At 43.9% G+C, this 22038-nt stretch overlaps 1 protein-coding gene and 1 pseudogene across 1 annotated transcript; both read left to right on the plus strand.

The window, feature by feature from the left end:
* The first annotated feature begins 564 nt into the window (after nt 1–564).
* Nucleotides 565–2162, plus strand: LOC150040258 (testis-specific Y-encoded protein 9-like). Its single transcript, XM_090327334.1, has 6 exons — nt 565–781; nt 897–997; nt 1436–1513; nt 1621–1732; nt 1819–1964; nt 2073–2162. The coding sequence occupies exons 1-6, from the start codon at nt 565–567 to the stop codon at nt 2160–2162; spliced, it is 744 nt and encodes a 247-aa protein (XP_090183460.1).
* Nucleotides 2163–3463: 1301 nt separating this feature from the next.
* On the plus strand, nt 3464–21740 carry LOC150040259 (hormonally up-regulated neu tumor-associated kinase pseudogene; annotated as a pseudogene).
* The last annotated feature ends 298 nt before the right edge of the window (nt 21741–22038 follow it).

The raw sequence follows: 22038 nt of genomic DNA on the forward strand, positions 1-22038 counted from the left end.
GGTGGCCACAGCCACTAGGGGTTGGGGAGGGAAGCGAGCACTCTGGCAGGGAAATGGGCGTGGGAGGGTCGGCAGGGAGGAGGAAAGAGGCATGTTGCACCTGATGACGGAGGTGGTGCACGGGAAGGGGCAGGGAAGGCGGCAGGCATGGAGAAGGAGGACCTGTGTCTTAGGGTGAAGAGAGAAAGCGTGTCAGGAGGAAGATGCTCAACAGCACACACGGAGGGAAAGATGAGGGTGGCGGCACATGGAGGGAAAGAAAGAGAGGGGGCCAATGCCTGAGGGTAAGGGGGCAGTTGGCAATGGGAAGGGGTGGACAGAGGGAGGCACAGCAGGGCCAGCCGACGTGACTCAGGTGCCAGCCTCCAAGAACTCCTCACCATACACTGCTGGTACGGCAGGCCCAGGATCCCCTGTACAAACTCCTGGCCATGATGAGGCCTGGGTGCAGACAGCACCACCCAAGGGGGTGGAGGTTGTGCTGCTTCTGCTGCTGGATAGCATGCAATGGTGGAAATATTTACTGAGGAGTCTGTGCGGTAGTTGCAGCAGCAAGAGGACAACATGGCTGAAGAGGAGACAGAAGAGCAGAGGGGACTGATGCAGGGCCACCTCTTGGAGAACTTGGACCAGAAGCAGGAAGAGAGGAAGCCAGAGTCATCCAAGCCCACACCTACAACTTTCCAGAACCCACTGGAGCAATTGCAGGCTCTTCAGTTAGATCTGGGACCAGTGAATAGCCAAGCCACCAGGGCCTATGACCGCCTGAAGCAGAATCTCAGCAAGAGGTGAAAGCCTCTCCTGGATTGCAGAAGTATCAGCATCCAGGACATCCCTCACTTCTGGGCCCAAACTGTATCCTTGGGCATATTTACTCCTTACTTACTGTCTGGCAGTCTGTGATCTAAAGGGAAAAGGCCTGGTGTTTGAGATTGAGGATGTGGAACATCACACTGCTGTGGGCCCTAGACAAAAGGATTATGGGTATCACAAGCCGGTATGTGGCACAGGGATGGATTGTGGGGACAATGAGTACTGGAAGCTATAAGGATCCTGAGTAGCTCAAGGAAGTTGTCACAGAGACTGCTACTTGGAGTACATGTTTCTTTGCAGTCATGCTATGTGAAGGGGGTGTGAGTGACCACTGTCATCAGTCAGTGCTGGGCTAGAAGACATTTAGGCAGAAGCGGATCCTAAAATCTGGCCCTCTCCACACAGAGACCAGAGTCCATGACAGCTCAGTGCAGGCAGTCCCCAAATTGCCCAGTCCTGGCTTACCTTCTCCTTTAGGAGAGCCCTAGCTATAGGAAGAGGAGCTACGGTAGAGTGCAGTTCCTACGAGATCATTAGCCTCACAGGTCCCTTGCTGTTTACTATATGCCAAGTATTATGCCAAGTAATTCCACAGCATATAAAGGCTCCTTGACCTGGGCAGTTTGTGAACCATCCCCATCTGTCTGTGATGATCAGTAATCAAGATGAAGACATGCTTAGGTACATGACCAGTTTGGAGGTGAGTCCTCAAGGATGTACACTGTCAGGGAAGAGAATTCTCTACAAAATAGGGACTTGGAGGTTACATAGAAAAGTGCCTTTAATTTATGCCTTTTGTTCTGTTAGGTTCTCGAAGTCAGACATCCCAGGAGCTCCTGCAAGATCACCTTCATCTTTAGGAATAACCCATACTTCCAGAATGGAGTGATTGTTAAGGAATACCTAGTGGAGATCACCGGTAAGAAGTGGCTCCCAGGCTGTGTGGTAGAGAAGGTGAATTGATAGTATCCAACATGACATGGATAGTCTTATCATGTATTGCAGGATATAGGACAAGCCATTCCACTCCCATTCAATGGCATCAGGAGTACAGAATTGAAGCTGATAGTCGGAGACACCACAACACCAGCCCAAATTTCTTCAACTGGTTTACTGATCATAATTTTGCCGGCTCAGACAGGATCACCGAGGTGCATCCGAGAAAGACTAAATCAAGCCATCGGTGACCTTGGTTGGTTCACTGGCTTGCTGGGGTGTTGGGGCTCATTCCTGATGTGACATCCCTGTTTCATTGCCAGATCATCAGAAGAGACCTGTGGCTCAAACCTTTGTACTACTACAAGAGATTGAAGACACCTGAAGAGGAAGCAGAAAGAAAGGATGAATAGTTGGGTAGTTAAGATATGCAGTCCATCTTGTCCGGTAATTACAAGCTAACTTCACACCTGTATATCTGAGGGCTATGGCCAAATGGGAATGCCCACAGCCAGTCTATCCAGGGCCTCTACAGGAAACAGGAATTTGGAAGAACAGCAGTGAAACAGTAGTTTAAGGCGGAGCTGATTCTACTTGAAGCATGCTGAAGATCCAGAGACACTCAGGCAGAAGCCAGGCTGAATCTTTAATACCCTCTCCCTGCACATGATTCCACAAGAGAAAACTCCATTTCCAATCTTCCTTCCATCTTCCTGAGTTTTTGCTCTTAGAGATTTCTTTCTACCAGTATCTAGGAATAACATTGATTGAGGTAAACCATGTCTTGTAAGTTTTCTTATCTAGTCCTCTGCATGGTAGTTGGGAAGGAATGATCAAGAATTGTTCTTATGTCAAGGAACTGGAAACTTAAGAGATCATAAATCTGGAAAGGAGTTAGCATGTTTTAGCCAATGTCCTAAAAACCAAAGCAACTTTAAAGTTTACAGTTATAATGTATATGTATTTTTCATGTGTTTTAGGGTACATTAGACAGTGACCAGAAGATGATGGAGCATTAAATTATATCTGAATCCACAAGTAAATACATTCTTCAAAAGCCCTTCTTCAGATTCAGATTCTGTAGCAGTCAGAAAATTCATCGAGCACACATGAGGTGGTGAGACAAGCCAAAGAAAGCCAGAGGGCTGGAGAAATGGGAACTGATACTTCAGGACAATCCAGTACTGTCATTTTGTCTGTGACTCTGTGCAAATATATTTAGGACTTGATTGAGTAAAAAAGCAAGCCAGTGCCTCCTGTGAGTATATGGATTTTTTCTAAAAGTCAGTCATAGACTCTGCCTATACCATTCAAGTGGAAGAAGGAGACATAATTCTAGCTGAGGTCCTGTTTGGGGACACAAATTGGCCCCTTTCAGGCCCAGAACAAGGGAGGGTGGAGACAGAAAAGAATGCAGTTAGATTGGAGGCTTGTTGTAATTGAAGGGAAGTTGAGCAGGACCCAGATTCCACCTATAGAATTTAGTCCTAAAATATATGCAGCTTTTCCAACTGATGACCCTGAGTGTATGAAGCCTGACCCACGTCTATGCTAGGAGTAAGTAAGCCAAGTTGAAACCCTGACATCTACCTGTATACACGCATAGCTAGATACTGTGGTCTGGAGCATTAGCTTCCATCCCAACTGTGCTTTCTCCATATTCTCTGAATTTCATATATAAGTCCTAAAACATTTCAGGGGTACCTAGAGGACCATGTCCCTGCTGTCTGGATGGCCAACAGCAGCCAGAGGAGCGACAGAAACCTTCCGCAAAGACTTGGATTATCACTTTGGGGATAAGGAAGAACTGCTTACAATGTAAGCACCTGTGTGGGGTGAGAAAAGCCTAGATGACACCAGCAAGAGGGGTAGGGGAACTGGCAGAATGGGTAAAAGCCATGGAATGGCAGTAAAGTTGAAGTCCATGAAGGCTTGGCTTTTTCCCTCTCCCAATACCAGACTCCTTCCTCAGCGTGGCCAATGATTCCTCATGCCTGCCCTGTCGCTTCATGTTACCATGCTTGGTGTTCAAGGCTCTTCTTTCTCTCAGCTGTCCTGATACCCCCTGCTTCTCTGAGCAGCCAGCTGGTCATCCCCCACCTCTGGCCTTTTCCACAGCTCTGTCCCCTGTACATGCTTTCTTCCCTAGTTTATTATGGCAGGGGAGTGAACACATGCCCTTAGTGATGATCTCAGGTGAATATCCAGGACAGGTCAGGGAAGCTTTACACCCCATCCCCCACTGGTAAGGAATGAATAGCAAGTTCTTTAGGGATGATTCTCAGAGAGATCCAGCCTCAAAAATTCTGTCCCCACGAGTTGTGTCAAGAACAACCTTGGAAGATCAGATTGATGGTGCAAATGTGCTCATCTGGTGGCTTCACTCTCGAGCTCCCAGGAGAAACAGGCATGACAGCATCAACACATCACCATCTTGAAGGATGTACATACACTTGGTTGGATCACAAGTCAACCAAAGCACACTTCAGGACCAAGGAATCACATTTTGGATGTGAGGTTGAGCTTGTTTTCCTTAGGGATCACTTTTTTCTGTAAGTTTGGGACCCTGGTAAAGGGAAAATATATAAACCTTGTCCTGGAGAGATGGGTGATTGAGCTAGTACTCGACATTCCAGTCTGGTGAAGAGGAACAGGAGAAATCTTTCCTAGGAATCAGAGGAAACTCCCATGCTTGGATGCAGCATGAACTTCTAGATGGGGACTCTGTAAAAAATTGACTCTTTCTCTTAAGTCTAGTCAGACACTTAGCCAATGAAGCTTGGTAAAGAGATTTCCCTAGTCACAGATGCCAGGAAAGGAGGATCTACAAACAGCCTTCAGAGCAAAGATAGTGTGCCAGGAGTATGAGCAGATGGCCAGAGCTGCCTACTTCCCTCTATTGTGATCCTAGGCTCTTGGTCTTTCTTAAGGCCAGAATTCCACCACTTGACCACTACTTCTGGCTTTTTTCTATGTATGTGATACCAAGGAATTGAACCCATGTCTTCATGAATGCTAGGCAAGCCCTCTACCACTAGGTCAAACTCACAGCCCAGGGGAACTTCTTCAAGGAAGAAACATACATCACCATATACAGCTGAAGATCATATTTAACAGCCACCCCTATAGAGATAAATAGCTTAAAGTGAATATAATGGAGCTGATGGAAGCCATGAAGAGGACATTCAGCAACAGAAAGCAAAGCAAGACGCCCCACAAATGTTTTGTCCATGTATTGGTGATAATGGCCACATCACACCATTTGATCTTCAAGGCCATGGTCCCCCTGCTTTCTGGCATCCTGAAATATACATCTAGGTATGTCTTGCCACAGATCCCAGAAATTGCTCCCATATCCACTGAGGTCCAGATGCAATGTGGACCTCCATGCCAGCTTTAACTGTAGACATAGCTACTCATAGAAACCTAAGTGTGTCATTGAGTCAAATGAGCTTCCATTCAGGGAGTTTCAGGCACCTGCTTGGAACAACCTTTAGGCAACTCATTGACATGGTCTGCTTTCCCCACTGCATGTCCCCTTCATGTGCTCTGGCAATTCCATTATATTTCATTTCAGCTATGTATCTTTCTGGCCAATGGTTCCCTCTTTCTTGTCTGCCTAAACCTTGAGGTGGCAGCTGAATATGATCCTGCAAGATCAGCACCACCCAGGACACAATATCACCAGCTTATGGTGTTTGCTTCATCATTAAAGAAAGCTCACCTGGGCTGGGAGTTTGACCTGGGGGTAGAAGGCTTGCCTAGCATATATGAAGCCGGGGTTTGATTCTTCAGTACCACAATATGCTGAAAATTCCTTAGGATTTACAAATGTATGCTTGATTTCCCTCAGAAATGTTTTTTTTTCTACAAAAAGCACAGAGTCAGGTGTGCAGTGGCTGTACCAGCCACTGTGCTGTTTGTTTTGTCTGTGATTGCCCAACCCTGTGTTATTGATGTCCTAATATGGCCTGATGTATACAGAAATTACACTGGTTGATGGTTGAAGACTCTTCAGGTTCAGGTTTCTAAGTGGTTTTCTGATCCTGTTTCTGTTTTATGGTTTTAATTTTATTATCAGTGTCATATTCAGTGAGGTTACAGTTACACAAGTAAGGTAGTGAATACATCTCTTCTTGAGCTTTTATAATGTTCATGCACATTATCCCTGAATAGATGTAGGAATGTTGTCTGATGAAATTCAGTATGCGTTTATGAGTTTTAAAAAATAAATAACTTGAGTGGTAAAATGGGCCTAGTTGTATTAAACTATAAGCTAGCCTGTAATAAGGAAAAGAGAAGAAAACTTTTACTCACTGTCAATCATTCCCACTTTCACATCTTCATTCAATATTTTCAAAAATATCCTGGCCTGAACCACTAGAGAAAATAAAGAAATTTCATCATGATATAGAAACAAGTTGTCAAGTTCTCAGTGACTGCAGATTCTGACCTGATCTTATATGCAGCCACCTGAAAGTCTCCTGACCAATTTCAGAACATTAAATATAAATACAATAAATAAGCAGACACAATTCCACACAAATTTCTTAGTAATTATCAGGAGAAACAGCTGGGAAAGTTCCTATCTTGAATTTTTTGGTCAAGAGAAAATCACCATTGTCCTGAAGCTGACTACACAGCATGTCACGGGTGAATGGAATATCGAATGTGTATATGCATATGTATATGTATATGTATATGCATATGTATATATATGTGATTCACTATCATCATTTTTTATACAATTGTGCTGAATATGAACATTATGTGGAAGCTCTTGGTCAAGAAAAATGTTGTTTTAGTCTGCAAGCAAATGTACAGGGGGCAGGGAGACACAGGAAGAGAGAGACAGAGTGAGTGAGAGAGAGAAAGAGAGAGAGGGAGAGAGAGAAAGGGAGAGAGAGAGAAAGAGAGAGAGAGAGAGAGAGAGAGAGAGAGTGAGAGAGAGAGAGAGTGAGAGAGAGACCACATGTTGTGTGCATGCATGGGAATGTTTTTATGTGGCTAATCAAGAAATTCATATCCCCTTAAGGGCATACCTCCAATCAAACATGTCTTTCAGTTAAACCCCAACATCTAGTTTCTATAACATTCTAATAGTACATTTAGTTAAAACTATATGGAAATATTAATTCATATATAAAGCTAGAGCCCTCATGATTCATGGTGAAGCTGAGATGAACAAAACGGGAAGGTGCACACATACACAGCAGGTGAGAGAGGAGGAAGGAGTGGAAAGGAACAAATTGGAAGCATGATTGAGAAGAAAGACAAGCAGGCAAACTGACTTAGATAAGGGCACACAGTAGCTGAAAACTGAAGACAGTAAACATCACCCATGGAAAACAAACAGCACAAAACAAAGAAATAAGAAAACACAGATGTTGTTCAGGTTGCCTTGTTACCGGTTGATATTTAGGTATCCAGGAAAATTAATGAGTGAGAGGACAGGGGTAGGAGATGAAATGGGTTAAGGTAGGAGATTCATTAGTATGTGGGGAAGGTGAACAATGAGGGAGCAATGAGAAAGGGGTAAAAAGGATCCATAGAAGAGGGTAAAATGGTAGGTTCTAAAGGTCAGTTAAGGATGATTTCAGATGGAGGAAAACTAGGGAACACCAGATTAAGTGGAGCAGGTTCCATGGAAATCAATGGCAAGTAGTTTTATTTTATTTTATTTTTCTTATTTAGTCTTAGAAGAAGCCAGAATTAAATACAGATTAAATACAAAGGCACAAAAGTCTTTTCAGTGGAATAACAAATCCCTTTATTTTCATCTAAGCCGGCAGCTCGACTTCTGTCACTGTTGTGACTTGCCTGGTCCTTAGGAAAAAGAGAGGGATAGTGAGTTCACTCCTGTTTCTGGGGACTCAGATGGCACCGCACTGGCTTCCAAGGGCCTCAGTCTGCATGGCAGGTGACATGCAGACAAGTGAGCAGATCGCACAGTAGGCATCAGGGAAAAACTGAGCTGATCCCTACAGCAGCCATCCTGGGAGAAATTGAAAGGCCATGATCAGGCCTTAACCACTGCCCCGTGCTGGACTCTTAATGGCCTGTGGACCTTTCACTGGTCTGCCTGCACCTCTCCAGGCTTCAAAGCACCATCAAGAGCTTGGGCATCCAATCATGCAAAGAACTATCAACCCACACCCAAACCCTGGAACAACATTCACACCGAATCTTACAAATGCCACCTGGCTCCAGTCCTGTAGAACTGAATTGCCAGCTTTCTAATTTATTACAGAATTTGCAATTAATCTATTTTCCTAGAATTTTAGTCATTATTAATATATTAATTGACCATTGTACTTCCTTCTTTCATATAAACTAGTGAAAAAAATAGGTCACGACTTAGTACTCAGACTAAGGAACTAAGTTTAAAGTAAAAATAGGTAAAGGTGATTTTTATTCAGTTCCTTCAAAATGAACGTATAATTTTGTTTATGGAATTACTAGAGAGTTATATGGAGTAAATATATTGTTGAATAAAAAAAGAATTGTAGATGACTATTTCCTCTGCACCTAGTGTAAGCATGACATTCTAATGAGGGCTGAATTCTCCAATACCCAGTGGCTTTGGGTAATGGAGAACTACTGCTCTTTGATAAAGAAACTCATTAATCCATTATGTTGCTAATTTAAAATGTAATGTATGTAAGGCTTGCATTGCAAGTGTTGGTGCCTCATTGTGTGGTATCACCTAGCGATCACATTGTATTTTCCTAATATTTGGATATCTCCTGGGCACAGATCATACCTACATATTGCCCGTTGTTCTCCACATGGAACCACATACTTTTAATGAGGACTAAACATTGAAGTGAGAATCTCATAGGGTAGCCACCACTCTGAACTTAATTGTTAAAATTAACTTGTCTTAATATCTTTAAATAGTTGTACACCGTAGTGGTTATTTAGCAAATAGTTTACAAATACAGTGCATCTGGCTCCATGTCACCCTATCCACTCTACCCACCCCTTCCCTTATTCTTGATTTTGTAGTATGTATATCGAATGCATTCTTTTCCCCAACTCCACTTTCTCCTCTTCATTCTTCTACCCCTGCTCCCTTAACCCCATCCCACCTCTTGCAAGTACCCATTAGTTGGCATTTAGTTCTTGGGCTTTCTCTTTAATTTCTAAGTACCTGAACTTTTGAGGTCTCCCTTGAGTCTATCATATTTCAGCTTATAACTGAAATATGGTTTTTGTGAATACTTGTGTACCTTCCAACACATTTACTCATAAGTTTATAAGCTAACTCTAGCCAGCTTCCACCCATGCATCTTTTGTCTCTCTGGGCCTGGACTTACTTCACTCAACCCAATTTTCCCCCCCAATCTTTCCATTTTTTTACAAATGGTACAATAGGAATGCCTTCCAATAGATGAGTAAATTTCTGCTGTGTACACATACCATCTTTTCTGATCTGTTGAATAGCCTCTGGGTTGATTTTATAACTTGGCTATGGTGACAAGTGCTACAGTAAACACAGTTCTGCTAATGACTACTGTATCCTGGTTTGCAATTTGTTTTGGGGTAAATGCCTAGGAGTGGAACTGCTGGATCCCACAATTTAGTTCCTTTGGGGAAATCTCCACACTGCTTTCAGAATAGTTGAACAAGTTTGTATTCCCAAACTAGGGTTTCCTTCTGGCTGCGTATCTTCACCAGCATCTCTTATTGTTTGTTTTCTTGATTATGGCTATTCAGATGTGGTTGAAATATAATCTGAGTGGTGTTTTGATTTGCATTTTCTTTCTGGTGAGAGATGTTGATCACTTCTTCAGGTGTCTACTGGCAATTATTATTATTTTGTCAGTCATGGGTCTTGAACTCTGTACCTAGGCTCTATCCCCAAGCTCTGCAGTGCTCTACCACTTGAGCCACAGGGCCACTCCTGGTGCTAAGAGTCTCACAGTCTCACAGAGTATGTCTAGTATCATTCATGGTGCTGGACTGTGTGGACCTTGTTATGCCCCTTGCTTTATCTGTATTACTACTAGCAATTAAAAGCATTCTTTCTCCTCTTTCTGTTCTAACTCTTCTTGTTCATTATTTCAGAAATATAAAATACCCATTGCTTCAAACTACCAATGCCTCTGTGTGCAAGGATTTCTGGATTTGCACCTAAGTGGCCTCTCCATTACCTGAGACACCTACAGTAATGGACAGTCCTTTCTGTGTGTTCCCCCAAACTTGGCCCTCAATCCTGATGCTTTATTCTTGCCAAAGGCCTTCCCAGTTGGTGTCACAAATACCTTTCGATTCACTCCTTAAAGATTCCATGTATATCTAGAGATCCATTTTTCAAGAAATCTAGACAGGCCTCAGCAATGTCAAAACTTAAGGTATCCCAGTATGTAGCGTATTTTATATCATCCTCCTTTTCTGGTACAACTTCATAACCAAGGTATTTTGGTGGTAAAGGCAATAAACTGGGTACTTGGGCTCACAAGTGAAAGCCTATTTACTGAGATCTGAGGATCACCATTTGAAATCAACACAAGTGGATAAGTTTGAGAGACTACTGTCTCCTATTAGCCAGCCAAAGGTTGGAAATAGAGATGTGGTTCAAGTGGTAGAACCCTGTCTTTTAGTGAAAATCCACACAAGATCAAGAACCTCTGGATTTAAACCCAAATATTGACATACACACAAAGTGACAGTAGCAGAATTCTACCTAAACCCTTCTGTCAAATGGAATAAAACAAAAAATCATACTTTGAGCTCTCCAGTGACAGAAGATTCCCACATGTCAACAGATTCCTATCTCACATAGATAGATAGATTCCTTCTTCTCCTTCACCCTGTTCTCTTCCCTTCAATCTCTGTTCTGTGCTAATGAGGACTGAAATCACAATTTTGTGGTTCCATGCCTAGCAATCATGATTGCTTGGTACCCTCGGTGCCCCAATCCTTGAGCCACACCTCCAGCCCTTTCACTTCTTAATCTGCCTTCTCCATCCACTCCATCATATTCAATGGGGGAAAGACTAATACAATTTTTGACATAACAAAAACATCATCATACATTCCATTGCTCAAACTACATAGCATCCCTTAAAGTTCTTGTAGGAATCTCTTCATCTTAACCTTGTTACCCATACAAATGATTCCTCTCTTCTTGCTTCACATTACTTTGCATTTTTGTATTCCTCCCTTCCTGTGGAGAATACAAGGACAGGATCCTGTGGATCATCAGCTTTTCTTTCCAAGACACCTGACTGGACTGACTGGAAAGCAACCTGTGCTTTACTATACCTGTCATGTCACACTTCAATTCTCTTCTCCCTGAAGATGATCTGTCTACGTGAACAAACCAGAGCTTCTCAGTGCTGCAGCTTGACTCTCTTCTTATCCTTATCAACTTCTTATTGGAGTTGATATTGAGCAGGGTTTGTTGACTACTAAATATATGAAGTTACAAATGGTAAGAAATAGTGAGGAAACTAGGAGGTTGTATTCAGACTCCTAGCAAGAGTTCCTCCTGCAACAGGGGAGCTCTTGGTCTCTCCTGCACATGGACGCATGCATACAAGGCTAAAATTAAGCTTCTGGTTTTACTAATCTATCACTTACAACTGATTTCCTTAGACTCATATAAAGTAATATAAATGAGCTATTGAAACAGACCAGGATTCAAATAAAATTGCATTCATAAATTGCAGTCTCAGTTTGCTTGGAAAACTTGCTTTCTAGAACCTTTGACTTCCCATTTTAAGACCCTTTGTCACTGTCTTCAAAACTGTATGACCTAATTACTGAAATGCCTGCATACTCCTGAAACCAACCTTCCCTTACAAACTGTACAACTCCATCCCTCCCCCGGCAGTTCACACAAGCCCTCAAGGTCAACTCTGTGGCCCTACTTAGCAGAAGAAAGCAGGCTTTCCTGCTTCAGCTACCCTAGAGCAGTGGTCTCACCAAGTTAGCCCCCAAGGATCCATTCTTTAGAGGACTCCTACATGAAATTCATCTAGTGTACTCCATTTTTGTGGTGGTGGTGTTGTTGGCCGTGGGGCTTGAACTCTAGGGAAGAGTGTTGTCCTATCTGCATAGCTAGGATTATAAGTATGAGTGCCCAGTGCCCAGTGCCATTTTTTAACAGACTCCATCTCTTGGAAGAAGCTCATCTTCCCTTCTTCAATGGAAATGATACTTCTAAACTCAAGGACAAGCTACCTGACTCCTCTTTTGATTGCACATTCCTGCAAAGTATTATTTAAGCTAAAATAGATAACAACCTTGGCCAAAATGTTTACACTGAACACATGACCACTCTAACAGCTTCCTGGAAAACTAGGTGAAACCAAAGTAGAAAGCCATTATCAGGGCATTCTTTGAACCTCTCGACTTCTTGCAATTGAGGAATATAAACTCAGCCCTAGATAGGCCCATGTCAACACTCTCTAACATGTCTAGCTCCTTTAGTCTCTTGGAAAGTGGACAATAAATCCATGTCTCATTGCTTGCTACTCCAACTCATATTTGGCAACCCACACACTGGCTAAAGCCCTCAGACAGGCATCTTTATGGACTGCATTTGTTGATCATATAAAAAAAAGTAAGTGGGGAAATCTCTGAAAACTAGGAAGGCATTTCCAAGAACCTTCTCATCCGAAGAACCATCTGTTAAGCACTTTTCTTTCACAACCATATGGCCTAAATAAAGAGCTCATGAGTTCCTGCAAACAGTCTGTCTGACTCTATGGTGCTCTGCCTAACCTTTCAGGAGTGCTTCTTTCTGTAGTGTCCTCAGAGCTGAGATGGTGATCGGAGGGGAGATGTGTGCATGAAAGTACACCAGTAGTCACATGTGAGGTCTTAGACTAATCTCTAGGGTTGGGGATGTTTCTTTGGAATCCTCTCTGACTATGTGAGCCTCCACACCAAGAAGTAGCCTTAGCCAGGAAGTGTGGCTCACACATAATCCTGAACCACCTGAAACTAGAGGGTCCCATCTTGCCTGGTCACAGTGTCTGGGTCTCTTGTGTTACTGTTTATTCTTCCTACTTACCCCAGACCACCATATGGTGCTGGTTCTAAAGGACAAAAAGAAAAGAAAAGTCCAGAAGAAGTAGGCAAAAAGAAAGTGCAAGGATTCACCATACCAGTGTCAGCTGCTGTTTGCCAAAGAGTTCTTTGTTAGTGAGTTTTTCTTCCTTCTGAATTTACCTCAGTCCCAGGTGTGCCCATAGAAGCTGCACAGGATATATACGTTCAATATTCTACTGTCAGTACTGATATACGCTGCCCATTTGCTTTGTGTGTCATCATGAATCCACTTGTTTCCCTTTTTCACAGCAGCACATCAGCCCTTCCTCAAGTCCCCTCTCCACACACAGATGTCTCTGAGGATCAAAGATTTCAGGATCTTCCCTGCCAGATGGAGTTGCATCCTGTGTATGCTCTGGGTTCTTCTTGAATTGGGTCCAGAGAACTGAAATATGATTTCACAGCATACCCTCTACGTGGCAGTGAGAAACGTAGTGTCCTGTCACTCTGTTTCCCCTCACTCGCTTTGTGACAGCCTGACACATGAGCACAGACATAGATATTCCTTATGTTTTGAAGTTATTGGGACAAATTCAGAAAGGAGTAAATGCTTAATATGAGGCACCAGGGAAGGTACCACAGAAGATCGGTTCGTCAGACATAGTCCATCTGTGCACAGCCCAGTTGAAATTAAAGAAGGATCGGGTCCCCACCAATGGAGGCATCAAGTCAGTCAGGTAAGGGAACACTCCTGCAGGGCAGTCAGGTGTGGAAGCTTTATGTCTAGGCTCCAAAGGACTGAGAAGGAGAAGTTATAGCTTTGCAGCTGGAGAGACCAGGTTTCCTATGAAAGAACACCCTCACCAATAATAACACACACCCTTTGAACACGTGCCCCTTGATGCTGCATCCGAGTCTCCACCAATATTATCCTTGGGACTGTCATAACAGCCTACAAAGAGATCCCAACTGCACAGGTGGACAGGAGGCTCTTGGATTGGATAAGTTCTTCAAAGTACTTAAAACAAATGGCATAGATAGGATTATAATCCTCGCCTCCTGCTCAGGATATGCAAGCACAATTACTATCTAAGAGACCTTAAACAAGTGCAAACCACCTTGAATCTCAGTTATCTGCCCTCCGTATCCTTATGAAGGTTGTGTGTAAAATCAGAAAACATGAAGCCTTTGACAGCTTTTACTTTAGCGACCCAAGAGGGTTTCATTGCATTTGAAATCTCAGGTTTCCCATCTAATGTTCCTGGAGAAAATCATTAGCATCAGAGGTGGATGTGCTCAAAGATTTCTGAATGTTAAAAATAGCAGAGGAAGCTGAGAACAAAAACGCCAAATAGTAGGAAACCCTGAGGCAGCATAACTCTTGTTTCTTTTTTTACATCTTTTTCCTTTTTTTCCACAGAAAGCAGAGTTCTGTTTTCCTTAAGTAGGAAAGTGGTAAATTGCTGATAACTTGTCCCTGTTCTCTTGGCAGACATAGGAGAAGGCTCAGCCTTGCTTTCAGTATGCCATTAAACAGTGATCACCTGCCCTTTCCAGAAGCCTGCAAAACATTGCACTTTGCTCAAACATTCACCTGGAGTGGGTTGGGGTCTTCAGGAGCTAGCAGACATTGGAGAAGGACTGTAGGGGATTGTGTAAGTTTTCAGACCAAGTGATGGTACTGCTCATGAATGAAGTAGAGCCATGGACAATAACAGGCATCTCACATTCCGTTCAGCAAAAAGCAGCCACAACAAAAGACACACAAACCCACAAAGCCTAAGAGCCTGGAAGCTTCTGGTTGACCCCTAGCTCATGTCCACCACAGCTTTGGTCACCAGGTTAGGCACCACGTGATACCAGAAATGGTTGTTCCAACCTCTAGGAGCCAGAATGCTCCAAGTCTGAGCTTCTGACCCAAGGGTCTATACTGTTCTGCATTCCAAGAATTTCTGAAAGTTCAGTTAAGGGAAATTGAAGTGGACAGTCAAAGAATCCTTCTGGAGCCAAGTGTCACTTGGCCAGGGGAAGAGACTAAGAGTATCAGAGTGAAGAGCACTGGTCTTCTCTACTGAGAGAGAAAGCCCTCACACCTGAGGGCTGGTTCTCTCCTGCACGGCCTGCATTATTGGGTACTTGAGTCCAAGATAGGGAGTTGTGGATCTCTCAAGCACAGCATTCTGGTTTCATAGGCTTCTGTCTGGACTCAGGTCTCAGAGTCCTAGAGACCATCTTACATGGAATCCTCTGTATCCCAGCAGGAAAATCACATGATAGCCTGGTCTGAAACATATGCTAGGATATCTTGGTCTGTGAATCCACCCTTGCTTGAACTCATGCTCAAATAAAACAGATTCCTGTAGTTCACACTATTTCTAATAATTCTCAGAAAACTAATACTTACCTATAAGAATGGTTATCAAATAAATAATTTTTCCCACAAAGCTCCATGAGCACATACGTTGCCACTGCTCCAAAAAAAAGGGCAGAAGCTATCTGTGCTATGTCATCCTGTTCACTCTCATAGCCAACCAGGGTGGTTGTGCAGATGATTTGCAAACCACAATGTCCAGCTAAAACAGGGGAACCTGTTCTTGCTAATGGAATCCCTTTCCTCATTCTGTTCAGGAGTTTGGACTCTCCCTATCCAAAACCTTTTCCAGGCTTAGAAGGAGAGTTGTCCCAGTCCATGTGTGGCCAAGTTTCTATTGCTATCTCTCACTGTTGGGATGAAAGTCTCCTGGGCCTCATCTGGTAAGATTTTCTAGAACCATTTGTCTCTGCTCAACACTCTTCAGACCCATCACTTACCTATGGCCTCTCTATATTATTGCTGTGCTATTGTGATCCTGTGTGAGACACCAAGCTGCTGCCTCCTCTATTCCTACCACAGAGTAGGAGCTCTGATGGCTGTGCCTGGCAGTGGAAGGCATTTGGCCCTCAAGTCTTGATGTCCTGGACCCATTCAGAAGGACCAGAACAATACACCCAATGGGCATCAGACTACAACTGTCTAGGCAGTTCATAAAGAATATCAGGAATCTCTAGTCTGCCTATGAAAATGTTTCTATTCACAGATGACCTGTCTAGGAAGCCCCTGGTGCTTAGGATCAGTGGTTTCAAGGTTGACTTGTTGAATAAGAGAAGACCCTGGGTTCTTGTCATCACACACAAAAACCATTTAATGAAGACGTGTGAACACACAGAAAGCAAAAGTGCAAGGTTTTAAAATAAAGTATGCAATTATAAAGGTGTATACAATGAACATCCTACACAGTATAACAATAATTCTATCACTTCTATTGTCTGTGTAACTGCACATTATGTGTCCATACATAAGGACTGGGGAAAATTCTTTGAGAAAAATCAAATGTATACACACTGATCCTCAAATTAAATTTACTTCTCAAGATTAATTTAATGGAGAAGAAAAATCTAAATCTATGTATCTTAGCTTACAACAAACGCTGTAATACTTTACAGAGGTGTCTGCAATTAATAACTAGAACTAACAGCTATATTCTTGGTACCTTCATGAATTAAATAAATGAAATGTTCAGTACATACTTCATAATTTCCTTTTTAAGGGCAAACTATTCTTTTAAAAGTGAAATAGTGGGGCCGGGAATTTGACCTAGTGGTGTTGTGCTTGTCTACACTGCATGAAGGTCTGGGTTCCGTTCCTTCGTACCACATACATGGAGAAAAAGTTGAAATTTTTGCAGAGGCTCAAATGGTAAAGTTATCCTTGAGAAAGTCCAAGGACAGGGCTCAGGCCCTGAGATCAAAGCCAGGACTGGAAAAAGTGAAATAGTAAGGACACACTTTTCCAAACACAAGAAAAGAAATACCTGGAAATCTTATGGAACATCTTTTTTATGGCTCATTCTCTTCTGGTCATACAACACAACAAAGACATACAACATGAGTTTTCTATGTCTTTCACAAACCAAAGGCACATTTGAGAATGGAAGGCTCTAGTTAGGTCACAAAGTAAATTGAAATTTCAGGCTGTTGCTCAAGCTGTAAACAGAATCACAAAAGAGCACATTTATATGACTTTTAACAAAAACAAACCAATTGTAAGACTAACCCTTCAACTTTATATATTCATCAGAGAATAGTGATCCTCCCCACCCCTCTCTGTCTTTCTCTCCCTCCCTCCCCCTCCTCTCTCTCTCTCTCTCCCTCCCTCTCTCTCTCTCTCTCTCTCTCTCTCTCTCTCTCTCTCTCTCTCTCTCTCTCTCTCTCTCTCTCTCTCTCTCTCTCCCCACCAATGCCTTCATTCCAGGGTCAGGGGAGGGGTGGATTGTGGGACTTGAGCTCTATGCCTAGTTGCTGCTCCAGACCTCTACAGCTCAAGGCTATTGCTCTATAACTTAAGCTACAACACTGCTTCAGTGTGGGGGCATTATAAATGATTTTTTCTTTTGCCAGTCCTGGGACTTGAACTCAGAGCCTGATCAATGACCCTGAACTTTTCTCAAGGCTAGAGCTCTACCACGTGAGCCACAGCTCCACTTCCAGCTTTTTTCTATGTATGTGGTACCCAGGAATGGAAGCAGGGCCTTTGTGCATGCTAAGCAAGCACTTCTACCACTAGGCTGCTCCCAGCACCTGATGACTTTTAAGAGAGAAAACTTGTTGAATGAGTAAAGACAAAATTTTACTTTTTGTGCTATTTCTATAATGGTCTGGCAACACCACAGTGAATTTAAAAGTATTTTATGAAGTCAATCTTACTTATTAAAATGCTTAGAAGTAGTTTTCTTTTTCTTTTTAATTTTCTGTTTTTTTTGTTTTATTACAAAATAAAGATCTTATTTTCTATAATTTAGATTTTGGTGCTTTCATAAATATTCAGTACATTTTAAAGGTATAACAATTTTTTGGTAAGTTTTATAAAGAACATTAACTTAAGTTTGCATATCATAACACAAGTAACAAGGCAGGCACTTTAGTCTTTGTGTAGTACTGGGGTTTGGACTTGCTGTGTAGATACTAGAGCCTCTCCCCTAGCCTTTTCATTCTGGTTTTCAGATAGGATCTCACACGGACTTTTCCTGGAATGCTCAAACCTCCTACCTCCAGCCCCTAAGGAGACAGTATTCCATGTCCTGCAATACAGTTTTGTGTTGTTGTTGTTGTTATTTGTTTATTTTTGTCAGTCATGGGGCTTGAACTCTGGGTGTTGGCATTGTCCCTGAGCTCTTCAGCTCAAGGCTACTGCCCTACCCCTTGAGCTACAGCTCGACTTCCAGTTTTCTGGTAGTTAATTAGAGAGCCAGCCCCGGCACTAAAGACTTGGGCAATATGTTTTTAAAAAGGAACAATCATGGGGCTGGGAATGTGCCTTAGCGGTAGAGTGCTTGCCTAACATGCATGAAATCCTGAGTTCGATTCCTTAGTACTGTGGAAAACAAAAAGCCAGAAGTGGCACTGCAGCTCAAGTGGTAGAGTGGTAGCCTTGAGCAAAAGAAGCTCAAGGACTGGGCCCAGGCCCTGAGTTGAAGCCATAGGATTAGGGAAAAGAAGGAAAAAGAAAAGGAAAGATGGAAGGAAGGAAGGAAGGAAGGAAGGAAGGAAGGAAGGAAGGAGAAAGGAAAGGAAAGAGGGAAAGAAGGAGGAAGGGAAAGGTGGGAGGCAGTCAGGCAGGCAAGGGAGGCAGGCAAGCCAAGCACTGATGGCTCAGACCTGTAATCCTAGCTACTCAGAAGGCTAAGACCTGAAAATCATTGATCAAAGAGAGCTCAGAGAGGAAAGTCAGTGAAACTCTTACCTCCAATTAAACACCAAAAACTAGCTTTCTTTTAGCAGTAAATTTAAGTTCTGCTCATGAGGAAGTGAGTGAGAATTAATTCTGTCTCTACAAACTTCCTGGCTTTCAATCCTATGTGTGTATGTTTCTCTTTTAAAACATTACCAAAGTTCCCTTCAGCCGAAGAATGGCCACAGTTTCCTCCTCTTCCATAGATCAGACTTCTTTGAGTCACTCTAGTTCTTGAAACAGGTAGTCCTCTGTCTCTACCATGACTGGCATGAGATGGTTTGCCATAACATGGCTCTACTTTAATTACTTGCCCATCCAACAACTGAAAAACTAAAAATAAAGAATGTGACCAGTAATGCAATCTAATTTGCTTTGAGTTTTTTGTTGGCACTTCATGATTTCTTGCAAAACTGAGAAAAGGAAGGAACACTAGAAACTAAACCACAACTACTGAATCCTGTGTTATCCCAATTCCAAAAGCAGTCCAGGGCACAATGAAAAACAGAATTTTTATACATTAATTTCTTCCATGAACACAGAGGCAAAAAAATGTCCTTAAAAACAAGCTTACAGGGCCTGCAGTTTGGCTTAGTGGTAGAGGGCTTGCCTAGGATGCACAAAGACCGGGGTCCATTTCTCCAGTACGACATACACAGAAAAAGTGGAAGGGCTGCTGTGGCTCAGCTGGTAGAGCTCTAGCTTTGAGAAAGTCCAAGGACAGTGCTCAGGCCCTGAGCTCAAGGCCCACTCCTGGCAAAAAACAAACAAACAAACGAACAAAACCAACAACAACAAAAACTGTTTGTATTACCCCAACCCTCCTGCCCCAATGGTGGTACTGGGGTTGAACTCAGGACCGTTTACTTTTAAGGAAGGAACTCTTATTGCTTTCCGAGGTTTCTACTCGCTCCCCACTCATCTTCAACCACAGTGCTGGAATTCCTAGCGAGAGCAGTAAGACAAGAGAAACATATAAAGGGTATCCAAATAGGAAGAGAAGAAAATCTATTCCTTTTTGTAGACAACATGATCCTGTATTTAAAGAACCCTATAGATTTCCTCATCCTAGCTACGTGAGTTGGTTTGGAAGTTTGGCAAAGTAGCAGGTCATAAAATCAACCCACAAAAGCAATATCCGCAGTTGGGGCACTGGACCCCGAGGAGCTTAAGAGCTGCGAGTGCCATGACAGCGAAGTTGGGGACCGGCTCCTGGGCGAGTCGGCAGCGTCCGGGGCAGCCTGAGCTCGGAGGACGCGGGCCCGGCAGGAAGTGGCCTTCCAAGGGCTTGCAAGGGAAGTTTCTTGCCAGCCTGGGTAGTGGTGTGCTCTGTGAGCTGCTCTGCAGCTTCCAGCACCACAAGCAAGTGGGTAACTATCTCATGGCAGCAGAAAGCTGGGCGAGAGCAAGGGGCTGCATGGACTGACCGAAGAGATGGTAACAATAAAAGTCATGAATAAGAAGGGAGCCAAGAAGGACACTTATGTCATCCAAAATCTGAGGGGAGAGGAGCAGATCTAACAGATGATCCGTCACGCCAACATCACACAGCTGCTGGGTATTATCTCGTGTTGGAGCTGTGTCCGGTGGCAACTTAACACCAAACAAGTGACTTGTGACAAGAGGCTGGAGGAGTCGCAAGCCCCAAGATGCATCTGGCAGCTCGTCTCCGTAGCGGAATGTCCGCGCGGGGCTGGGGTGGTGCACGGAGACCTGAAAATACAAAATTTGGTACTGGATGAAGACAATATCAAGCTCATTGACGTCGCATTGACCAACGGTGCAGCGATTCTGCATTATTCGGACCCCTTCAGCACCCAGTGTGGGGGTCCTGCCTGTGCTGCGCCCAAACTGCTGGCCAGGAAGAAATATGACCCCCAATTCGATGTCTACTCCATTGGCGTGAACCTGGACTTCATGTTGGCTAGGATCCTCCCTTTCACTGTGGAGCCTTTCAGCCCGAAGGCTTTATACCAGAAGATGCTGGGCAAAGAATTGAAGCCCCTCCCCATCGAGCTCTTCACAGGGGCCATCAATTTCCTTCCCTCTCTCCTGACCCCGTGAAGAGGACCAATATCCACCAGGCACTGGCAAATTGCAGCTGAATGAGAATTACACTGGGAAAGTGCCCTATAATGTCACCTTATCTCTGCAGGATTTCTCTGGAAGGCCTGAGTCCCCGGCATGGTGCTGCACATGTCTGAGAAGCCGCGCTGCAAAAACAGCGATGTCATGAATACAAAAGCTGTCCAACCATGCCTGCCACGTCCTTGCCATCGACTCCCTCCTAAACAAGAAACGCGATCTCTACTTGTCAGGAAACTCTGAAATCCAGGACACCGTGTGCTCCATTTACAAGACCCAGCTCTACCAGACACAGGAGCCCTACCAAGAGGCAGTGGACACCCGGAAAAGACTTGGAAAGCCATGCTGCTGTGCAGGATAAGAAGCCCAAAGAACAAGAAAAGAGGGCATTTTCTTCATCAGATTTCCCAGTAAGTTGGACAGGAACCTGCCCTCACACAAAGCACCCTCGCTGTCCCTCCTCTCGCAGATTCAGAACATCAAAGCCCTGCTGAAGGACCTGAAGGCCTCGAGGTCTGCCATCCCTGACAACGATTCCTGTCGCTGCCACAATGTTTTCCACAAAACCTCTGATTCCAGTTGGGTGGCACCATCTTCCGTGGAGTTCATCCCTGTCTCATCTCCCAGGAGATGAAGAAAGCACAGCCCCAGCAGCTAGGGCCTGGCAGGGCTGGCATCCTTCCCGAGGTAGACCCCCACTCCACAGGGTTCGCTTCTTTGAGGCTGTCAATCGCGACGAACACATAGAACTGTTGTCTCCCCAACACTACAGGATCCTGAACACACCTGTGAGGAATCCCAGCGACAGGACACTCCAGGGCTCTTGTTGGGAAGTAGGTCACCTCTCCAGACCCCGTTTCACCCTACCCTGGTCTCATGAAGGTAAGAGCAGCCTCCCAAAAGAGGAATGGGTGTGTTCCCCACCTGCTGTTCCCCGAAGTGGCCCCGTGCAGTCCCTGAGGTGCCCCATCTGTGTGAAGAGCCGAGGCAGGTTCTCCATGATGGGCACTGGCTATATGTGAGCAAGCGACACCAGAGCCTGAAGGCCTCTGCGGAGGGGTCCCTGGAGCCCAGCATGCCCCTGCTGCAACCCACCGGACCCAGCAGCCTTTCCTTTGACACTGCTGTGTTTTGAGAAGCAAAAGGAAGGCTTGCAAAACAAAACAACACCACATCTAAAAGGACATATGTAATGATCAAGTTGATTTCATTCCAGGATGCAGGGAATAATCCAGATTATAAAAATCAGTAAATTAATTATAACAAATAAGCAGATTAAACAAAAAAAGAAAGGCACAAAATCATCTCAAGTAATTCAACATCCCTGGGGCTAGGAGTTTGGCCTAGTTGTAGAGTGCTTGCCTAGCATGCACGGAGACCCGAGTTCAGTTCTTTGGTGCCTCATATATAGGAAAAAGCCAGAAGTGGTGCTG

The sequence above is a fragment of the Megascapheus bottae genome, chromosome Y (assembly GCF_031878675.1).
Source record: "Megascapheus bottae isolate mThoBot1 chromosome Y, mThoBot2.hap1, whole genome shotgun sequence".
NCBI lineage: Eukaryota > Metazoa > Chordata > Mammalia > Rodentia > Geomyidae > Megascapheus > Megascapheus bottae.

Excerpts from the sequence above, each read along its gene's own strand:
- LOC150040258 (XM_090327334.1), top strand. The coding sequence starts at position 565 with ATGGCTGAAGAGGAGACAGAAGAGCAGAGGGGACTGATGCAGGGCCAC. Across the intron at positions 998-1,435 it reads ATTATGGGTATCACAAGCCG|TTTGTGAACCATCCCCATCT; the intron begins GTATGTGGCACA and ends TGACCTGGGCAG. Across the intron at positions 1,733-1,818 it reads ATACCTAGTGGAGATCACCG|GATATAGGACAAGCCATTCC; the intron begins GTAAGAAGTGGC and ends CATGTATTGCAG.